Raw genomic sequence first — 19,670 nt, 5'->3', positions numbered from 1 at the left:
AAAACTTGAAAAATATCTTCCAAATTTGATGAATTGTTCAATTACTGTAAAACAAGTGGCCCTTAGTATCAACGTTGCAAGGATTAGCAATTATTAGATTTATTATGAATGATTCAAAATTTATTCACAATGATTTCTTTATTTATTTATTCACGCCATGAAGGCTTTTACACATTATATAATGTTTAAGGTAAGCTGATCAGGAGTGTATATTACATAGCATAATAGGCTAATTACGGACAACATAAGCAGGTACAATACTAGTTATCGTTGAGAGTTTTTGTACATTAAAGTGTGACGGACGTACTGCTCCGGGCTCGGCCGCAGTCACCCACGTTAGAATTATAAAATAAAATCCTAAATTAAGAAATATGTCAATGTGTAAAATTAAACTGTAACTGAACTATGTATGAAATAATTTAAAAATGAAAATGTAAAAAGTAAACAATAAATGAAACATCGGAGCTTGGCTAGGGGACACGGGCAGAGAAGTATACTGAGAGAGCTGGTGGATATCATAGCATTTAATTCGGGCACGGTTATGAGAATCGTGCTTATACGAGAGGGAACATTCGGCCGCGACCCGAAGCAAAGGGCCGTGCGCTGTCATGGCGTGCGAGGTGATTTGCCGTCAGAACGTTCCACAAGCGCGATTCTGAAGATCGTGCCTGAACAAAGAGAGGCCGTGGTCACGTTCGACCACGGGCCCGAAATTACCGGCCGAGAGGCGGTAACCAGACCGGCGGCGGGCCGCGAGCGCGTCACAAACACGGGCCTCGATTCCAGGAATCAAAGAGAAAGTGGGCCCGTGTGAGCGTCCCTCGGCCAGCGGCGGCCGCCGGTGGCCTATAAAACGGGCAACAGTCCCTTGGAAAGGCAGATAGCCAGCAACCTCCACCAGCTCTACAACTCTCTCTGCTCTGCCTTCTACCTCGCTCCGACTTCTGACTCTACTCGCCTTCTCTTCTTCTGCCCCTCGCCTCACCCCGGACCTCTCTGCCTCTACGACCAGACCCGGACTCTACGACAAGGACGAGTATCAGCATCGGACCAGCTACAACGGCTACAGAGACGCCCCGCTCTACCCCCCGACGCCACTGAAGGACGACGCCTTCTGCCTCCACGGATTGGGATCACCGGCCCTATTTACAGTCTTGTGTGTCACACACTTCTGTCTGATACATTAAAGTAATAGTTGTTCAATAAATAAATATATACTATGAAAGTAATCGCGGAACAATATTTAGTAACGTTGTTGATGTTAGTAAAATAAATATGAAATGTTTATTGTTAAGCATGTTAGATTTAGAAAACCTTTATAATGCCAGATTGGGTATTACATATACAGAACATAGCTTAACATTAGTATAAGAATAAACAAGAACGGTTTGTTGTAAAGCAAATTTGTTACAAACAAACATTTATTACACACAATTGGGTGTTTTATGGAACATAGAAAAATTTATACATATATGTAAACATAAAGAGTGCATGTAAGAAAAAATAAATTTTGTAGATCAGTTACAAATATATTGATTTTTAGTTTTGTCTAAATAAAGATTGGAGACAGGAAGCTTGTTTTCCATTCTTCGTAAAGGTGCAGATTTTTACGGATAAGTTAAAAAGATTAGTAAGAGAATGACTCAAGACTGACAAACATTTTGATAAAATGATTGAAAGAATGCTATCAGGACTAATATCACTCTTCTAATATGCATCTATTAAAATCGATCCTGTTATCATTATTAGTTGATGGAGAGTCGTTTGCAGTTTTATAGATTCCGCGAAGAGATCGACGACTTCTTGGGGCTTATCGACCATTTTTTTAATCTTAATACAAGTTAGAGGGAATTAAGCGTTATTGACAATTTATAAATGTACTGAGGATTTCTGCCGCCATTTCTTTGCAGTTATCAATGCACTTTAGATGATTTTATTTACTAATATAAATGATTGATGAGATGCATTTTTGCATGCTAACATGGTTATTCAGACATGGTTTTTTGCACAAGAAGACTTTTTATTACATAACCAGTTGTACCCCGCTACGCGTTGTTGTGGCTCAGTATGTCTGTGAAAATAGAGTACAATAGCGTGTGTTGCTTTTACGTCCAAGAGATGGTGCTGTTTTTCAAATAATAGCATGCTCAGGTGACATCTATACAATATACGTATATTTAAACATGCATAATCGAATGCAACTTTGTGTCAAAATTTCAAAGCCTTCAGTGAAGAATTTAATTGGCAGAAATTCAAATTTCACCAAAAGACGGTATCTCGCATTAGGGCAATTTTAGAGCGAGATAGATACATAGTATTCATTCCGCTATTAGATGCTTGCACTGCGCAGTAGCGTGGATCGATTTTTTGTTTTTTTCTTAGCAGCGGGGTGTGGAATGGATGCTCTATAGGGATACTTTTAAAAGTCATTATGACAGCATTAACCGGTTGTGTGCCTTAAGCGCGTTTACGCGCTCTAGGTAGCCGTGGTCACAAGGCCGGCCATACAAAATGAGCGCGTTAACACACTGTTCTATATGACGATTTTGCTTGTCAAACTCAAATAATTTGAAAAATTTAAAATATGGAACCCACGGTGACATCTATTAGGATGACGAAGAAATAATTATAATATAACAGTTCACAGATTATATCGTCTTTAGAGTGATCTAAATGAAGCTTCAAGGTATCGGTGTAAAAAATTCGCGGCCTGTCGGTACATCAAAGCAAAATACCTTCCGGCATTTAAAGGGTTTAGATATTTCGAGTGGAAGTACTGCCCCAAGTCAGTTCGAAATTTAAAAAAAATAACGAGAAACTAGAAAAAGAAGGGTTTAATCTTTGCTCAATAAAAGTAGTTAAAGTATAAAAAAAATTAAACTTTTCATTTACTAATAATATTATCTACTAATCAAGAAACAATAAAAGTACCATTGCTACACAAAAAATCACAAACAACGTTAAAAAATAAAGTCAAAAATCATAAAAGTTATTGTGTTTTATAGTCCTTCTTCCAATTGAATACTGGCATTATACGACAAGATTCTAGCTTATTTTGTATCCACCCTTGTTGCGTTCTATTGCTTGAAATTCTATCACAGGAAGATGTTCACAGTTCTTGAGTAACTTTCCTAGTTGGCCGCTAAAGCTTCTAGGACCTGTTGTCGTTCCATCAAAGTATTCGAAAAGGTGTCTCAAACTTAACTTGTTAGCATGTAACTGACAGACCAACCACTGAAGTGGACGATGGAGATATCCTTCAAGAAGTCGAATAATGCCAGACTTAGTTCCAGTATTAACTGCTGTTCCGTCACATCCAATAGCCACGATGCATGCTAATGCAGAAGGCCTCGGCACGGGCAAGCCACCCAGTGAGGCCAACATTACTGGAAAACTTTGAAATGTAAGAAAATATTGTACCAAATAAAAAAAAATCAATGGATTTTGCCACAAAATATGCAAACGATTTGTGAGCTATTGTTTTAGCATCACCGAACTTAACGCCTATGTGGCCAATGTATTGTGAGCCAGGTTCTTTCAAAAGACTGATATGTTCTTCTATCACAACTTTTTTGCGTCCATTCTTCATGATTAATGTTTTATCCTTTCGACCGTCAAACGATATGCAAATGCACAAATCAAAATGGGGCTGGTTGATGGCAGTCAGTGTGGTCCTAGTTTTGGCACGAGCACGTCGAATCTTATTACGATCGATCACGTTTGTTAGATTATCTATTGTCACTAATCCAATATCTTGCAATGTAGCTCAGACGATGGCAGCACCTGCCCGATCAGAAATACTGTATCGATCCAATGTTCTGGATACAACAGATAGTCCACTGTCTGTTGGATTTATTACATAAGAAGAAAAAGTAGATGAAGCAAAGTATTGTTGGTCAGTTGGAAGATTAACGTTAGTAAAACTTGAAACTGTACTGCGAGATGTGGACGGTTGATCTAAAGATGTTTTTTGGTATAGTTTGCGCTTTAATTTTTTTAACATATTTCTCGAAATTGGACTCAGCAATTTGTCAAATTTTCGCAGAAAAATAAATATCACATTTTATTATTTAAGGCACGGCAATTTTTATTCATTATGAAATGTAAAAGTATAAGTACATATTATATCGGGATGTTCTATATTAGCACCGTCCGAGTATACATTTAGGCACAGTCAAGTTTTAAAAATAATTCACCAAAATTTGGTAATTAAACATAACTTGATTGACTGCCGTAATATAGTACCATATCACAGATATAGGAATTAATAGACGAGAAGATAATGGCGAGGGGTAAAATCAACTGTTGAAGAACGAAGGGAGTGAAGCTGACTGTGATTCGTCAATAAATCAATCGACAGTAAATAGGCATCTCGCATTATAATATCACCATTTACTTCTTAAAAGTAAAATCTGCTTTTGAATGAATAGACATTTTTACATGGGAGCGCAAATTACTCGCCACGTTATGAACAAATTTTCGAAGTCCAAATTCGGCAAAAAAATTCGGTTCTATTTTCAGAGTCGAATATTTCGTTTAAGTATTTAGTTAAGACACTTTTATAAATGTTCATAATTTACTTCCCAGCAACCAACCAGCTTTGTGTTTCGCGTCCAGACGTTTCTCGATGTGATAGTAACAACTGATTCATATTATTATACGATGTGAATATGCTTAAAATAAAGTAAAATAATGCTTATATATGGAATGTAATACGACAATTGGGTTTATTCTCTTTTTCACATCTATTTTTACAAGTTTTCATAGTACAAGTAGACATTTTGCCGTGTTATTTCGTAAAATGAACCGATGATGCCTCGACCATAGTTCGCACAAGAATGATGACGTCACGTTTTCAAATTTCACTTGAGGCCATACGCGAGCACAGCCTTCTCCAATGGAACCGGTATGGGGAGTGGGGATAATACGCTTTTAATCACTTAGGGCAGGTCTACTAATATTCATATGTCTATGTACCATATGTATTATGAATACGAACCAAATTCGTTTTTAGAAAACGAATTTTATAAAATATATTATGATAAAACTCTACTAACAGACCGAACGATTAGTCATAATAGACCCGATATAGTTTTACATGACAAAATTAAAAAAATAACTTATATCATTGATGTCTCTATTCCAAATTCCTGTAATATTCAAAAATCTGTTAATGAAAAAATAAGAAAATACACAGATTTAGGAAATGAAATAAAAAGAATTTGGCATTCTCAGACTATAAAAATATTACCATTCGTTATTTCGGCTACTGGCATTATACCTAGCTCTCCCATTAAAAATTTAGGCGTATTAGATCTATCAAAAAATTTATATATAAAGATGCAAAAGTCGGTCATTTTGAATACATCTAGGATAACAAAAGATTTTTTAAATATATATGTTGAGGGATCAGTAGGATTTATAGGCCCTGTTAGAAGTTCTACCGAGCCGAACCCTCTGATATGAAAACATCTGGAGTCGGTGAATTATTTTCCCATTTGATCTCTGGTGAGTAGACGTGTTGTTCTTGTATTGTTTTGTATTTATTTTGCTTATATAATGCTCTTACATAATGTTGATTGACTAGATGATCATTTGTGGAAAAGTGTGTGGAAGGGTTTAGTTTTTCCTATGGGGAAGATTTAACCCGGACAATAAAATCGGAAGTTTAAAAGTATTAATATTGACACAAAACTGTTTTATAAAGGGACAATTTTTTACCAAATTTTAAATAATTCAACTACTTTGGGGCAGTACTTGATCAAAATTTTCAATTAATATTTTTTATGCTTAATTGTATGTACCTAGAGCATCTATTCCGCACCCCGCGAAAACTGATTTATAAAAATAAAAAAATTCCATACAATGGCGATCCACCCTACTCCACAGCTGGCCGCAATGAACTGATGAATTCCTCAGTTACAGTATTTTACCGAATAAGCTGTAGGACAATGAAATGAGTAAACATAAAAATTGAAAACAAATAGTTTACATTTTTATTATTATTTTTTCATGTATTTTATCATCGACATAACAGGATTATAAACATACATATTATTCAAGGTAACGTTAGATATCTAAGAACAGTAATAGAAAAAATGTATAATGGCACAGTAATAAGGAGACAATAATAGTAGGTATATTAAAGTTGGATTCACTACCAGAACCTGTATTGTGGCAGAATTATGAGCAAAATTAATTTGTACACTGTTTATGGTTTACCGTTATATACAGGGTGTTCGGGGGTATAGTGCGATAGCTTCGGGAGCCAATTCTACATGATGGTAGAAGTAAAAAAGAAAAATAACTTTTTTAGAAATTCCAATGTTTATTTTCTAATACAAAAATATTTTTCCATAGAAGAATATTTATTTTCCCATGCAAACAATTCAACATTTTTAACCTAAAAACAACCATAAAAAATTGGAATTTCACATAAGTAATTTATCTTTCTTATTTGTAAAATCATTTAGAATCATCCCCCGAAGTTAGCGCACTTTAGAAGACCCTGTATAACAAGTATGCTCCTATAAAACCATTTATTTACTAGTAATCGTCCACTGTACAACCGTGTATACTAGGTAATGTTGTATGCTTGTAAGTCGCGCAATGTCGGGTCTTAATGATAGTATTATTTACAATTACCTCGGTATTTACAGTTGAATCGGTCACTTAAATATTACTTATTTACATAATAATATAAATTTCAGCACACTTTGCTTTAGAATAAATAAAAAATTCTTAGTTGGTTCTTTTCCCTGGAAAATAAACAACGCAACGATCGCTAAATGTTATAAAAAAATATTAAATTCAACTAATTCGAACGAACCGAATAACATTGGTTCGTTCAGACTTAGGTATACCTTGTAAAGTACGAGAATGTACAAGGAAAATTAAATTTCACTAATCTTTGTTTTTTCTCAAAATATATTTATTTTTTAGCAAAGGAATATCTTTTAAATATGATTGACAAAAGCGCTTCGAAGAGACGTCCATTGGCCACCGAATTCCGGCGGATAATGGCGTGTTTAAATACAAATAATCATAAATTCATTAGAATAACATACTTTTAAAAATAATTCATAATTTTTCAATAATGTTTAAGTAAATAAAATATGTGTGTAAACAAATCTAAATTATACCATACATCAATAGACAAATTGGGGGATTTTCGTCACAAAACGCGTCTTAGGTTTTTTTTAATAATAATTTTATTTGAAGCAAAATTACAATTTTGAAAAGTGCTAAAGATAGATAAATTATTTTTTCATAATATTGTATAGTTATAAGATATGAAACATGTGTTGTTTATTACAACATTACATTTAACAATTTAAAAAAAGCGCAACCACCAACGGCATAATTTTATTATAATAAAAAATTAAATGCTTTTTCAAAATTTAAAAAGATACTTTACAAGATAAAATAACAATATTTCAAAATGAATTTATGTTTTTTTTGTAGAAAAGAGTGGATACGTGTAGAATTTAATTTAAAATCACAATTTTTTGGCTGTCTGGTAATACATACCCTCTTCAGATTTCGAACAAACAAACATTTTTATTTATATAAGGTTTCGAAAGATACAGGAGCCTATATTTTCTGTACATTGAGCCCATCAAGTAGATATTATTAACAATTTATGTTATGTTATGAAATGAACTTTCTTAAAATTAAAACATTCAACCCCATAATATTTTCTTAAAATCAAGTACTTTGTATTTTTAAATTCTTTCATATGGCCACCCCGTGGCTACGTTTAAAGTGGGTGTGACTATTATCGGAGGAGGCGGGGCAAAGGAGTCCTCAGCTCCGAACGAAGGGAGACCGGGTCTCTTGGATTTTAGCTCTGGTTGCGAGAAGGTGTTACGTGCTCCGCTTTGAATTCGAGACTTGCTTTGCTAAAACAGTGTTTGTCAATTAATTACTAGTGCATTTCGATTCATTCTTTCTACAGTGTTTGTCGATTCATTACTAGTATATTTCGATTCTTATAAGAAATAATATAAACCATTGAGCAAACTTCCATTCATTTCACGGGCTTTTTTGATAGCAGGAGTGAGGGTAGACAACTTCATAGGATTCTCCAAGAAAGGATGCCGCAAAAGCTCCGAGGCAGACGATCTCTTACCCACTTCCACTTGCAGACAGGAGTCCAGGAAGTCTTGTAAAGCACAAGAGAGGGCTTCCCAGCCGTCCACCACTGGCCGCCCTTCAGTGGCTATGAGATACAGGGCTCGTAAAGTATTTTCTCCCAATAATGGGGGTTTGCCATTAATCAATTCAACAGTCATGATACCTAGAGACCAAATATCCACCTTTTTTCCGTACTGCTTCCTGGTGACAATCTCCGGGGCCATCCAATATATTGTCCCAGCCATGGTTTCTCTTGATTCATCTTCTCTGATGTTGGCGCTGAATCCAAAGTCTGTTACTTTAACGTTGCCGTTGATTCCAAGGAGAATGTTATCAGATTTTATGTCCCGATGGATAATTCCTTTAGAGTGCAAGTATTCTATAGCGAACAAAGTTTCCCTGCAGATGGCAGCTATCTGCCCCTCTTTCAGGACTATTTCTAACACTAAAGTTGTCAGGGATCCTCCGTCGAGGAGCTCCATCACAATCCACAGGTGCTTGTTGCTCAAGTAGGCACCCAAGAAATTGACTAGATTTTTGTGTTGGATTTCTTTAAGTATATTGATTTCATTTAACATAAATTTAATTTTTTTCTGCTTGCTTAAGTCTATATCCTTCACCGCTACCCTGGCGTTAGTCTGCTTGTCATTAGCGATGAAAACAGTAGCTGAAAAAATAAATGATTATTTTTAAATTTGCAGTTATTAGTTTCAACGTGAAAAATATGACAGCCATTGCAATCTGAAGTTTCATTCAGGGTCACTAGCAACAAATAATACAATGCTATGTCGAATTCGCAATTTTATGACCGATATAATACGCCATTAAGATATAAATTAAATCTTGGTCTGCCGATTTCAAAATTTTAACTCTGCGTCAACTGATCCAATTTTCATAAGCAATAAAAAAAAAAATAATTAGTCGCCTGAAATATCCATACAAATTGAAAATATCTTATAAACTTTAGTTTATCATTAAAATAAAAAAATAATGATCCTATTTTAGTCAAAACTTACTTGATTTTTGCAAAATGAAATTTATGTAAATTGTACCGTCTTACCAAAAAATGTGTTTATATATTTATAAAAATAGTAATAATTTACCATTTGTAGATATATTCAGAGAAATTATTTTTTAAAAGTATCCTTGACCTTTTCCTTACTGTACTAAAAAAATCCACGCGTTCCGGTGCTGTGTAGTCAATACACATCTCAAAATAAGCGATTTAATATCGGAAAAATATGAATATTCATAGCTAATCGATTATGTTTATTATATTTTATATCAAACGTGGTAATAATTGTAATTTAATTGCTGAAAACATGAAAAAACCATCGGTAGATGCTAAAGAAACGTGCGAGGGGTCCACAACTAATGATGGTTCGCGGGCGACTGGCACAAACACAGCTGTACGGTCGTAGGTGTCGATGGTCTAAATCAAAATACAACTGCAGACGTGTGGATGTCTCATGTTCCCGCAAAGCGAATTAAAGTGGGACATCGATAGCGTGTCATTTCCTCGCACACTCTTCGCGTATTAGTATCACACGGTTGATTGTATTGGTGTATTTGTTCCCGATTTTTAACAAAAATCTCTGATTTTTAATTGAATTTGAAAACTATGTAAAATATTATTTTTTAAATATTGAAGACAATATTAGTGATTTCTAAACGAAAATCTGAAACAGATAAATCAGAAAAGGAAACGGTCACATCTGGGACTGTTAAATATTACAATTTGAGGTTTTACTTAATAAAGTTATTCCGAAAAATAAATATTCATTCTAGACTTGCAGAAAAGTCAACAGATGTCGCACATTAAAAATAAAAAAAATAAGATAGGTTTATCTAAAAAGACTCTGTCAGGATTGCATTTAGTTCGGGTTGAATCTTGCGATCATACATAAAGATAGTTGCCAATAAAAATGTGCGGTGAAAAAATGAAGACAATGTTAGTAGTTCTTATTCGAAGTATGATACAGTTAAAAAGTGACCGAGGGGAATAGGGTCCCATTAGCTCAGTTCACGGACGTATATATAGCTTTGATAAGGGGGGGGTCCGCAAATTAAAAAAAAATATATAAGGTCATGTTTTCGTGAAAAAAATAGTCAGTCTTAGTCAATCAGCCTTTATTTTTAAATATTATATATATAAATCATTCAGTCTCTGATATTTGAACTAAAAATAAACATAACATAATTATCGCTCCTTATTTAAATAAAATCGCTTCGTTTATAACATAAAAAAAGAAATAACATAAAATAAAAGGTGGAAAACAAAATAACTTTTTTTTATACCTAATTTGTTAAGGTACACTAAACAAAAATACTCTTTCATCTTAAGAACAAATAATTTGTTTTAAAATTGAAACACCTTTTATTTAATCACATAACCAAATAATTTATTCTAAACTTTGGTCATATTGTAAGGCACTCTTTTTAATGAACTACAATTATAAAATTAAAATCAAAAAGTATCATCCTACCTACAATAACAAAATATTTTTAATGCAAATAATACTTAATGTATGAAAAAAATAAGCGTTTTCTCTCAAGCTAAATGAAGAGCTTTCATCTTAAGAACAAAATAATTTCTTTTAAACTTTGGTCGTATTATTATGACACTCTTTTTAATGAACTACAATATAATTAAAATTAAAAATTACCTACCTACCTACAGTAACACTAACAAAATATTGTAAATTCAAGTTATACATGAAAATAAATGTAGTTTTCTCTCAAACAAAAAAAACTGACACGAGATTCATTGTTTTACAACTACTATTAATTAAAAATTATCATTCCTTATTTCAAATAAATGGTTGTGCTTTTTTAAATAAGTTATAACTTCTTCGTAAATAATATAAAAAAATAAACAGTATCTAGGTATTACCTGTGTGAACATTATTAACGAATAACATAAAATAAAAGGTAGAAAACAAAATTACTTTTTTAGGTGCACTAATTTCTTTAGGTACCTACCTACACTAAACAAAAAATACTCTTTCATTTTAAGAACAAAATAATTTCCTCTAAACTCTGGTCATTTTGTATGGCACTCTTTTTAATGAACTACAATATAATTAAAATTAAAAAGTACCATCCTACCTACAATGACAAAATATTTTTAATGCAATAATACTTATTTGAATATAATGAAAATAAAAAGTGTTTTCGTGGCTCGCAGTTCAGTGCACCGAACATGTCCGACCGCAGGACGAAATCTCCCGAATTCAGTTTCGGTTTCGGCCGTAGTTTCGGCTGGATGGCCCCGCTCTATTTATTCCTACTTCTTCAATATGACAGGATTCCACATTGTCTTTTGATAAAAGTTCATTGGGATTTGGTCTCTCTTTCTTAGAAAAAAAACTCAAAAGAGATACCTGATTTGATCGTTTCATACTTTTTAAATGCGACACTTCTTTCTGTATTAAAACAACTGACAACTGCGCAACGCGAAGAGACAAAATAGACTAAACTAGATTCTAGCTTGGTATGGTGCGCGCGGCCGAAACGCGGGCGGCGGCGGCGCGCCGCGGCGGGGGCACTGCCCATTCCCCCGCTCCCCGCACTGTGGCGGACTTAAGAAACTATCGTATTCTACAATCGGCGCGGTGCAATGGGGGGGGTCCGGACCCCCAAGACCCCCCCCTTATATACGTCCGTGGCTCAGTTGGTAGAGCACTGTCCCGGAAAGACAAGGGTCCTGGGTTCGAGTCCCAGATGTGACCGTTTCCTTTTCTGATTTTTCTGTTTCAGATTTTCGTTTAGTAATCACTAATATTGTCTTCAATATTTAAATATTACAATTTGAGGTTTTACTTAATAAAGTTATTCCGAAAAATAAATATTATTTTTTAATTCAGCGCATAAATGTATAACGGAGGAATACCTAAAATCTGAACCCAGAATTTATTATATTTATAGAGTTATTAAAGTTATTAGAAGCAATGTGTAGTAAATACACACCACAGATAAGGAAAGGTTAAGGATACCCTGTCGTTCCAGAGATTAAAAGTTTGATTAGTCCAAAAGAAGGCCTAATTCCAATAAAATAAAATAAATAATCTTAAGATAAATGCTTACCCGTAGCTCCTGATCCAAGCGTTTTTAATTTCTCAAATCTTACGAGCGGGTCACCACTGTTGCAAATGCTTTTAATCTCTTCCAATACATCAATTTCACTCAGAGAAGCATTATACCTTTCTTTCTCCCTTAAATCAAGGATTTTTGACTCTACGGGCCGACTACTTATGCACCCATCGGTACTGGACAAAGCACTGTAATAATTATTATTATGGGACGATGCCTCGGGGAATTTCGTCACTTGCGACGACGGTTTCGTAACATGAGGTTCAATCGAATACGATCTTCTGGCCTTTAACATTATTTCATCAATATTCTCATTTTCTCTCTTTGTGTCATACCTTGTGTTTAAAATTTTATCAATTTCCAACGTTTCTCTTTCTATTATATCTTCTGTGATGAATAATTTATAAGTCTCTGAGGGTTTTTGTTTCTCGGTGTATTTTAGGTATGAAATAGCGTCGAAGGCGGCCTTGGGGTTGGCATTTTGTTCATCTGGTGAGATTTGAGCCTTCAGCTCTTTGATCCAGGATTCCGGCAGACCCTCCAGGCTTCCAGTTATGGGGTTCACAACAACGCTGACATCCTTCTGTATATTCACAGGCTTTCCAATTTTTTTCTTCTTTTGCTTGGTAAAGAAAATTTTGGGAAACATTTTCAAACCCTGTAAAAAACATAATTAAAACTTATAACTGATATAACTTAACTATAAAGCAGAACACTGATTTCATGAATGTATCCACATGTTGTTGGCACAAGCTGAGCTTTAAAAAGAAGAAATTTACCTTTCCAGCATTAAAAATTACGACAAATACATGACACGTTATATTTTTACAAATTGAACAAAAAATGTAGCACCGCTTATGAAGAGGGTAGCCATTCAATTAATTGCAAACTTGAAATTAAATTAAACGAATGGCCTGCTAAAGTATGTCCACCGGGCCAATTCAGTGAAACCATGCGCATTGTCTCGGTAATGTATCTTTACTCTTAATTCATGTAAGCATTTGTCGCAAACAAACACATTTCAAATACTGAATTATTAAATTATTACAGTACCTACTTTATCGCTTGCCTGATATGACGAGAAGTTCCAATTTTGAAAATTAAAAATTCATTGGACTTGAATAATGTTACTCATTACACAGGAATATTTGACATTACGTTAATTATATAATACATTACATTACATTACATTTACATTTTGTTTAATTATTATTAGAATATTATTTTCATTACAGAAATGGAATGCTATAATACCTTGAAGATTCAGTGTTTTCACAACCCCAACACAATGAGATTTTACATAAATTGCACTGTATGTCAATGAAGAATTTTACAGGTAACTAGAATAATTAAAAACAGACAGGCTTTTTTGGTTACAATAATTTTTAAATAATATCACTGATATAAGATAAGTCTGTGATTAGATAGTACATGAGTGCAGATAGTACCTACGCCTGTGTTTGTCACTAGGTACTTTGTGGAAATGTATTAATAACAATTTCATCAGGGACATTTTTCAACAGATTGTACATTTTGAAAAAGATACCATGTTTCATAATACAAACTGCATAGCAGAAATCTCTTGAATGCCGAGCTCTGGTGTCGTGAAAGATTCACAGATATTTATTAGTCATCTATCACAACTATTTTCAGCTCGTAAAGTCATTTTCACTAAGCGCCATGAAGCTTTGAAATACTTATGCATTTATTGGTAAAAAAATTAACCATTAAAACAAGGTTTTTTTTACTATAATACATCTATTTTTATTAATTAATTTTTTGTGCATTAAAATATATATGTGCATGCGTTATTGCCACCAAAAGCTGATGAATGCATTGCCATCGACAACGAGGATCGGATGTCGGGAAGTGAATTAATTTCCGCTTGCAAGATTTGCATTAATTCTTTACCGAAAACAAAAGTGAAATTCAAATACCTAGATATAATTGAAACTTGATTTTGAAATAAAATATAATGTTTCGCAGAACTCTGTCTTGGCACACAATCCTTGCCTCATTCACATTCTTCTGAATCATGGCCCGACTCAAGTATCTGATTTACTTGATCGTGCCATGTCTTCCTCGGGCATCCCCGACTCCTCCTACCATTCACATTTGGGTCATATATTCTCCTTCCACTCCTTTCTTCGCTCATTTGCTCTACATGCCCAAACCATCTGAGCGTCGCTTTCTTAATCTTACTCATTACGCTTACATCCTTGCATTCTTTGCGGATCTCCACATTTCTCACTCATTTATAAATGCCAATACAGATTCCACTATCTTCACAAAGACAGTCCCTAGCTGTGTCTTTTCTATCGGTATTTCAATAGAAGGTGCTCTGAATAATTAGCATCATCATCAAGTTGTATTGTAATAAGTAATAATATTATGAAAATATGTTATATTGTAATTGAACATGAACATCCTGTTGACAAACTGCTTAATTGCGGTTTAATGGGATTGTACTTTGAAGAACAATAAATAAATAAATAAATAAAAAAATCCTGTCAAAGTGCATAGTCAGGTGAGATCAGAAACATATGCTCAGCAGTTGTCACAAGAACAGGTAATTTTTATGTATTTTAGTCATATTTGTAGTTTTTGCACCCAAGTTCACAAATGACTATTTTTTTATAACTTTAATACTACATTTTCTCTTGCTTAATGCGGCTCCTACAATTCACCTTGAATCTAGAAATTGTTGCGGACTTAATAATTTCTGGCAGCGCTTAGTAGCTTTGTCCCTTTTTAGTAGTCTGATTTCATTGCACGCCTTGTGTCACGGACGTATATATAGCTTTGATAAGGGGGGGGTCCGCAAATTAAAAAAAAATATATAAGGTCATGTTTTCGTGAAAAAAATAGTCAGTCTTAATCAATCAGCCTTTATTTTTAAATATTATATATATAAATCATTCAGTCTCTGATATTTGAACTAAAAATAAACATAACATAATTATCGCTCCTTATTTAAATAAAATCGCTTCGTTTATAACATAAAAAAAGAAATAACATAAAATAAAAGGTGGAAAACAAAATAACTTTTTTTTATACCTAATTTATTAAGGTACACTAAACAAAAATACTCTTTCATCTTAAGAACAAATAATTTGTTTTAAAATTGAAACATCTTTTATTTAATCACATAACCAAATAATTTATTCTAAACTTTGGTCATATTGTAAGGCACTCTTTTTAATGAACTACAATTATAAAATTAAAATCAAAAAGTATCATCCTACCTACAATAACAACATATTTTTAATGCAAATAATACTTAATGTATGAAAAAAATAAGCGTTTTCTCTCAAGCTAAATGAAGAGCTTTCATCTTAAGAACAAAATAATTTCTTTTAAACTTTGGTCGTATTATTATGACACTCTTTTTAATGAACTACAATATAATTAAAATTAAAAATTACCTACCTACCTACAGTAACACTAACAAAATATTGTAAATTCAAGTTATACATGAAAATAAATGTAGTTTTCTCTCAAACAAAAAAAACTGACACGAGATTCATTGTTTTACAACTACTATTAATTAAAAATTATCATTCCTTATTTCAAATAAATGGTTGTGCTTTTTTAAATAAGTTATAACTTCTTCGTAAATAATATAAAAAAATAAACAGTATCTAGGTATTACCTGTGTGAACATTATTAACGAATAACATAAAATAAAAGGTAGAAAACAAAATTACTTTTTTAGGTGCACTAATTTCTTTAGGTACCTACCTACACTAAACAAAAAATACTCTTTCATTTTAAGAACAAAATAATTTCCTCTAAACTCTGGTCATTTTGTATGGCACTCTTTTTAATGAACTAAAATATAATTAAAATTAAAAAGTACCATCCTACCTACAATGACAAAATATTTTTAATGCAATAATACTTATTTGAATATAATGAAAATAAAAAGTGTTTTCGTGGCTCGCAGTTCAGTGCACCGAACATGTCCGACCGCAGGACGAAATCTCCCGAATTCAGTTTCGGTTTCGGCCGTAGTTTCGGCTGGATGGCGGCCGAAACCGAAACTCGTTTTTTGGCCGAAACTAGGCCGAAACCGAAACCGAAAGTTCGGTCGGACACTACTTTAAAGTAATACATTTAGTCTTTTACGTTTAGTTGCTAACTGATTAATAATTTCTTCGGAATCAAGTTGCACCGCCAGATCTCGGTGTACGCTCATTAAAGCCAGACCAGTAAGTCTTTCGTCGCCCATTTTATTTCTTAGGTAAGTTTTTAACCTCTTTAATGTAGAGAAAGATCTTTCAGGGGTTGCAGTGGACACTGGGAGTGTGGCTAAAATAATTAGAAGCTTTTTTATTAAAGGGAAAAACTGATCATCGCAGTTATCGATGGTGTCGATCACAGTTGCAGGTTTTTGTGCTACAGATTTCCAGTGATTGTGCCATATCTCATATTCACTCAGAAATATTGTGCCTTTATTTTCCCCACCCAGAAATGTTTGTGTAATCTTGTTAAGATTTTCTTTTATCCTGGAGTCATTACTGGTTTTTTCAGGTAGCAGCATTTGAATTCCTTCGATCGTCGATTCATGTGGTTTAAAACGAGCGTCGAGTTCTGTAATAACATGATCAATGAAAGGGTAAAACACATTTCGTCGGTAGTATATTTCGGCAGTTTCTGCTGCAATATTATTGCGCAGGGTTTGCCTTCCAGTTATTCTTGGCATTACTATATCGCTTGAACTCATCTGCTGTGCTTGCTCAAAAAGAATTGCGAACTGACTTTCGTTCCGAACATTTAGTAAAGTCGTTTTTACATTTTTTGTATATTCGCAAATGTTGGTCAAATCGACATTGACTTTCTGCATTGCTTTGTTAAGGTTTGCTGTATATGAAAAAACTTTTCTCAGTATAACTAAAGAAACAATAAACTGGCTGTTATCCATAGCGATTTGAAGATGGTATGCTTGAGTAGCGACGTCGCTACTAGCAGCATCTTGAAGTGCCCCAAGTGTTTCGCATATAACGGGAACCATTTCTGCAAATCTTTCGACAGCCACGTGTTTCTCGGTCCATCGTGTCTCACAAAGAGAGATAAGCGTTGAATGAGATGAATTAATTTGATCCGCAATTTTCTTCAAAAGTCCGTCGCGAAGCGGTGATAGGCGAAAAAAGTTTATTACGCTCTTAATGGTTCCGATACAGTTACGTATTATTGGTATCTCACATGAATGCGCTAAAACTAAGTTGAGAACATGAGCAACACAGTGTACGAATTGCGCTCTCGGGTATTGCTCTGCGATTATTGTTCTTACGCCCCGTAACCGGGCTCTCAGCTTTTCCTCGTCATTGCTTGGAGGATGACATACGTAGAGCGCAATATCATAACCCGTCCTGGCTGCGGCTGCGGACGTAGCCGAACACAAATCCATCCTGGCTGTAACAAAGACATATTTGACTAAAACAAAACAACAGCACATACCCATCTTCAAACAGCTTTTTGGTCATATTTAATTGTAAGAATAATAATAATAATTTGTGACTCTAATACTCTAATCCATACTATAATTAAATCGTAAGCGTTCCGTTTCTGTAAGTACATAAATATTTACAAAAAAAAAACAATTCATACGCACTATAATTATGTTACTGAGGTCAATAAAATAGTTATTAAATTTTTTGTCTGTTTGTCTGTGCGTTTGACCACGCTAATCTCAGAAACGGCTTAATCGATTTGTATGCGGTTTTGTTTAACATTTTAGTCTATGTTTCATTCCAATCGGTTCATAAACTAAAAAGTTATGTTAAGAATAAGAATTTTCAACTAAAAATTAAGTCTACGCGAACAATGTCGCGGGCACCAGTTAGTTGTTAGTTAAATATAATTGTATTTCTTTCTGTTAAAAGGCGAAATGATTTTATAACACTTAGGTACACGTCGCATATACACTGAAATTACCATTTGTCAAATAGTTTATGCTCACGGCAAAACATTTGTTTACAGAAATTCTCTGGGAATAAAAATAAGAGCAGGATAAAAGTTTTTAAAATTCTAGTAACTGGGTTCCTTCCTAATAAAATAAACAAGAGACTTACCTTTCTTCACTTCATCGTCATCAGTATCTGTGGATGGCCCCGCTCTATTTATTCCTACTTCTTCAATATGACAGGATTCCACATTGTCTTTTGATAAAAGTTCATTGGGATTTGGTCTCTCTTTCTTAGAAAAAAAACTCAAAAGAGATACCTGATTTGATCGTTTCATACTTTTTAAATGCGACACTTCTTTCTGTATTAAAACAACTGACAACTGTGCAACGCGAAGAGACAAAATAGACTAAACTAGATTCTAGCTTGGTATGGTGCGCGCGGCCGAAACGCGGGCGGCGGCGGCGCGCCGCGGCGGGGGCACTGCCCATTCCCCCGCTCCCCGCACTGTGGGGGACTTAAGAAACTATCGTATTCTACAATCGGCGCGGTGCAATGGGGGGGGTCCGGACCCCCAAGACCCCCTCCTTATATACGTCCGTGCCTTGTGTTATGTCTGTGAATGTAGTTGTTGTATATAATATTGTTTGAAAAGTATTTTCGCAACAGGTTTCTTATTATTTCATGTATAAATATCATCGCATTCAAGGTCACGGTGTTTCACTGACTCATTCTTGTGCTTGAGAGCTCAGCTGTGGAATGATTTTCAGGCTTTTGTGTTTCCTCCCTACCACAACACAGGAATCTTTTCAAAAACCATATTAACCTAACCCATCATGACAGCAAAACCACCCAAAAAACCACATTTATCATAATTATCTCTAATCTCTAAATAGTATGAAATAAAGTCGCTATTTGCGTCTGTCTGTTTGTGAACTTAGTTCTCCTAAACTTTTTAATACGGTTTTCACTTTTTTTTTTTATTTATTTATTTTTATTTTTTTTTTATTTTTTATATATACAATAATATTATTATTGGGTTTATAAAAACAGTTTATTTTTAAACTTTGAAAACTTTGAAACTTTGCTGGGGTAATAACCATTAATCATTTTTAATATTTTACTTAGAAATCAATTAAGAAATCAGTAAATGAAATTAAAATACCTAGCTAGAAATAATATAAATGTATCGTCTGTAAGTGGGCTACCCACAGTTTGATAATGCCTTCAGAGGGCGAAACAGCTGTCACGCGTAATAATAATTACACAGCAGAACTTGTTTAAAAATAAACTGTTTTTATAAACCCAATAATAATATTATTGTATATATAAAAAATAAAAAAATAAAATGGAGTTCTACAAATTAAACTTAATAACAATAAATACGGTTTTCACTATTGTTTAGAGAATTTCGTCTGGAAGGTTTATATATACAGGGTGTATCGGCACGTACCCGACAAACATTAACCAGCTATTCCTTAGCACATTTGGAGTAAAAAATGTTATGGGCACTTTGCTGTCCGGTAACATTTTTTT

The 19,670-nt window shown here is 33.9% G+C and overlaps 1 protein-coding gene across 1 annotated transcript in view; it reads right to left on the bottom strand.

Annotated features, from left to right (window-relative positions):
* Positions 1 to 7,991: 7,991 nt before the first annotated feature.
* Pak3 (p21 (RAC1) activated kinase 3) overlaps positions 7,992 to 19,670 on the bottom strand; it is a 28,964-nt gene continuing 17,285 nt past the window's right edge. Inside the window, exons 3-4 of the mRNA XM_089637528.1 lie at positions 12,223 to 12,880; positions 7,992 to 8,803 (exon numbers count right to left, since the gene is read on the bottom strand). Coding sequence (XP_089493654.1) covers positions 7,992 to 8,803; positions 12,223 to 12,880 — 1,470 coding nt within the window. The remainder of the gene's footprint in view (positions 8,804 to 12,222; positions 12,881 to 19,670) is intronic.

Source organism: Hesperophylax consimilis, chromosome 11, assembly GCF_061612785.1.
Source record: "Hesperophylax consimilis isolate HC1 chromosome 11, BYU_Hcon_1.0, whole genome shotgun sequence".
In the NCBI taxonomy this organism is placed as follows: Eukaryota; Metazoa; Arthropoda; class Insecta; order Trichoptera; family Limnephilidae; genus Hesperophylax; species Hesperophylax consimilis.
The sequence above is the reverse complement of the archived record's forward strand: the minus strand, read 5'-3'. Positions and strand labels throughout refer to the sequence as shown.